Source organism: Kryptolebias marmoratus, linkage group LG7, assembly GCF_001649575.2.
Source record: "Kryptolebias marmoratus isolate JLee-2015 linkage group LG7, ASM164957v2, whole genome shotgun sequence".
In the NCBI taxonomy this organism is placed as follows: domain Eukaryota; kingdom Metazoa; phylum Chordata; class Actinopteri; order Cyprinodontiformes; family Rivulidae; genus Kryptolebias; species Kryptolebias marmoratus.
The window spans coordinates 3,617,223-3,620,869 of record NC_051436.1 but is presented as its reverse complement, the minus strand read 5'-3'; the positions used below and the strand labels follow the sequence as shown (position 1 = coordinate 3,620,869).

The 3,647-nt window shown below is 48.5% G+C and overlaps 1 protein-coding gene across 3 annotated transcripts; it reads right to left on the bottom strand.

Moving 5' to 3' along the window:
• Window positions 1-1,102: 1,102 nt before the first annotated feature.
• On the bottom strand, window positions 1,103-3,647 carry si:dkey-112a7.4 (cuticle collagen 39). Of its 3 annotated transcripts, none has more exons than XM_017436042.3 (3): window positions 3,522-3,647; window positions 2,888-3,154; window positions 1,103-2,016 (listed from the first exon to the last, which is right to left on the bottom strand). In XM_017436042.3, the coding sequence occupies exons 2-3, from the start codon at window positions 3,066-3,068 to the stop codon at window positions 1,937-1,939; spliced, it is 261 nt and encodes an 86-aa protein (XP_017291531.1). In that variant the 5' UTR covers window positions 3,069-3,154; window positions 3,522-3,647; the 3' UTR covers window positions 1,103-1,936. The 3 variants fall into 3 exon arrangements, with proteins under 3 accessions (XP_017291531.1, XP_017291530.1, XP_017291529.1); XM_017436041.3 differs by having other exon boundaries at window positions 2,888-3,266; window positions 3,522-3,641; XM_017436040.3 differs by lacking the exon at window positions 3,522-3,647 and having other exon boundaries at window positions 2,888-3,515.

The window sequence follows — 3,647 nt, the reverse complement described above, 5'->3', positions numbered from 1 at the left end:
TACTACGACACAGACCCCGCCCCCTCATTTTGCGACCATTTTACTACGACACAGACCCCGCCCCCTCACCTTGTGGCCATTGTACTACGACACAGACCCCGCCCCCTTATGTTACAGCCATTTTACTACGACACAGACCCCGCCCCCTCATGTTGCAGCCATTGTACTATGACACAGGCCCCGCCCCCTCATTTTGCCGCCATTGTACTATGACACAGGCCCTAACCCCTAACCCTCCTGCTGTAGGTTTGTAGCTCCTGTATAGATTTTAGTTTTTCCCGTCCGGCCTCCACGGAGCGGAACTTTGGACGATTTAAATAAAAGTACGAAGGAGTTTGTTTTTTTTAACGTGTCAAACCTGAACAATAAAGATCTCCAACCTTGTGACGTGTGCGGCTTCGTGTCCTGAAGCTCATAGGACGACTCTCAGCTACTACCTCAACGTCTGTAAAACTGGCTGAGCCGCAGCCGTCTTTGCGTTGGGCTGCGGCGGCCATTTTGAACTGGGTCGCGGCTGAAGGCGTTCATGCAGTGATCAGCGAAATCCGTCCAACGGCTGATGAGATATTTCGCCGACAGGCAGTCAGAGCGCTTACTGAAGGCGACTCTCAGCTACCACCACACCTGGTTTGAGTTTCTGTAAGGCCAGTTTGTCGCGGCGGCCATCTTAAATTGGGTCGATTCCAGCAGAGAATCAGACGACTCAGACGAACGAAAACAAACAAAAATGTCGTCAGATTTGATCTGAACTCAGGAATCGATCGTCAAACACGAATCAGGGCGAGAACTCGGTCAGCTGAGGCGGTGGTAGCTGAGAGTCATCGACAACCGATACTCGGGTCCGGCGAGGTCTGTTTGGCGTGGCGGCGGGCGATATGCATTCCTTTATGGACCGGAAGTGTCGAGGGACAAACTTGTGACCTCAAACCTTCAGAGTTTAAAATCTAAACGGGACTTTTTGATTCAGTGAAGGTTTAAAAACAAAGATCTGAACGTTTCCCATTGAGTGTTTCCACTTTTTTAAACTCTGTAATTAAATAAACAGGAAAATATTTGATTCAAAAAGGAAAATAAATAAATAAACGCAGCCAGACTTTAAGGATTTTAACTTTATTTCCAGAGATGAGTTAAGAAACGTTGGTCATCTTCATGCAAAAAAAACAAAACAAAAAAAAAGGCAACCAGAACCCAAACGGTGACCAGACTCAGAACACGAGCCGAAGTGCAGAAACAGGCGAAGCCGGCAAGAAAACAGCAACACGAGCCTCGAAAAGGGGTTCGGAACCGGAACGTTCGCAACGTTCTCGAATAAATATCGACATAAATAAGTTCCGCTCAGTTCCAGACGACAGCGTGCAAATTTATCCGAGGCATGAACCGAATTTGGAACAGAGCTCTCTTCGTCTCGTTTTTAAATTTCCTGCTTTTCGAAGAACAAAAGTGCCTAAAAACCCCCCAAAAAATTACATTGTTTTCTCGTCCGGCCTGCAGCTCGGCGTCAGCAGGCGCTGAAATGACACGTCGAGCCGTTTGAGAAGCAGAAATAGTGATTTTGGTTCGAAAACGACGACGACGACGACGCAGCCCTTAAATTACAGGTCTGCGCGGCGGATCATGCATCAGCTGCTGCACGCCACAGGCATTCCCACAGGAAGTGAAAACGAGCCGGAATTTCACAACAAAAACGAAAAATGACCTGCAGCGGTTGCAGCCCCGCCTTCAGACGAAAACCGAACCTGCGGAGAGTCGGCGACCCTCACCGGATCCTTCCCCCCCCCCACAGTCCACACCTTCAGCACCTTCATCCAGTCTGATCAGACGGAAATAAACACTATGTACAGCCGGGGCCGCCGTCAAACCCCCCCAGAGAGCCACCAGGAGGTCCCGCGGGACCCGGAGCTGATGGGAAACACAACTTGGTGACCCGGGCGGGGGTTTAGGAGATGGGCGACAGGGACACGGCGCACTGGCCGTTGTTGTTCATGATGTCGTCCAGGTCTTCGTCTTCCAGGTCCACTGAGGAGGAGGAGGAGGAGAGACAAAGACAGGGTTAAAGAAGCAACGAGGAGGAGGAGCCGAGAAAATGTTCAACTTTCTTAGTAAAACATTAAATCTGTGATTTTCTGGCTTAAAGGGACATTTCAGCTCTTTCCAAGATGGGACGACTTTCAGCTACTACCACCAGCTCAGAATCTGTAAATGTTGAGTTAACATTGCTTGGCTTTGGCAGCCATCTTGAACTCCAAGAAGAGCTGCAGGCGCTCATTAATCCAGTGGTTCATGAGATATTTTGCTAAGTTTTAAAAACACAATCTTCTCATCCCTAAAGTACGTGTCGAGGATGACTCTCAGCTACTACCACACAGAATTTCATCTTAATAATCTGGAGAACTGGTCGAGCTACGGCTAACTTTCGTGTTTACTGAAGAAGAAATTGTAGAAATGTTGCCTTTTTGTGTGGAGGAAATTTTTGTTTTGTTGATTTATGTTCAGTTTTGCCATTTTCAGCGCTTCAGCTGCTTTTTGTTACAGCTCATTTTAGCCTTCAGCTACAGTTTTGCTTGTTTCGGCTCCATTCTGCCCGGTCGAACTTTTTCTTTTTCAAAGAAAAATTCAGAATAAGACCACTCCGAATGGCTGAAAGTTAAATTTCAAGTTTCAAGTTCAAGTTTCAAACAGGTTCTCACACTATCTGGGTAAATTTAATGACATATTTGTGTTTTTAGGATCATTTTCTTAGATATTTGAGCTGCTGCAGCTAGTTTCTTGTCGTTGTTAAACAGATAAATGTTTATATTTATGTTGGTAAAAGAAGCCCTGAGCTTGCATTCCTTTATGAGCCCTGAATCAGCTGATCATTATCACCTGAGGCCCAGGTGTGGCTCACCTTTCTTGGACCGGCCGATCTGGCCCAGTTTGGGCGCCCTCTGGCCCAGCCTCTGCGGGTTCGCGGGCCCCCCGTGGCCGCCGACCTGCGGGTGTCCCGGGTTGAACTGGCCCGCCGGGCCAGGCTGCCTGGGCGGCCCAGCGGGCGGGATCAGCTCGGGGATCCCCGACGCTCCGTACATCTCCCGCCGCTGCAGTTCCTCCGACCGGCCGCTAGGTGTCCCCACAGTCCGGGAGGCGCTGTTCCGTGACGGGGGAGACCCTCTCACTTCCGCAATTTTACACCGGACGACCAAAAATAAATTGAAATAATAACAATAAAATAAGAAAAAGAAAGAAGAAAACAGCAGAAGGAAAATAAAAAAACAGCTCCTCGCCGCCTGTAAATAAAAGTAAACAACAACTGTAGTGCGCATGCGCGTTGAGACTTTAACAAACCGACACTTGTTCGCTGTTTTGACAGAAAAATAAACGTTAAAATCGTCTCAAATCAGGCTGTAAAAACCTCCTCTGACCCGAGCTGACAAAATAATCCGCCTTCGGTTCGAGCTACGGAGCCAAACACTTCATTTCCGCTCGATTTTAAAGCCTTTTTCCCTGAATTAAAAGCCCCTGAACCCTGATAAACACATCACCTGTCCGCCGCTGAGGCTGGATCCAGAGACAAGCCGCCGCTGTTGTTGTTGTTGTTGTTGTTGTTGTTTACCGCAGCTCTCCTCTCGCTCCTTCTCCTCCTGGCAGAGTCGCTTTAAGGGGCGGGG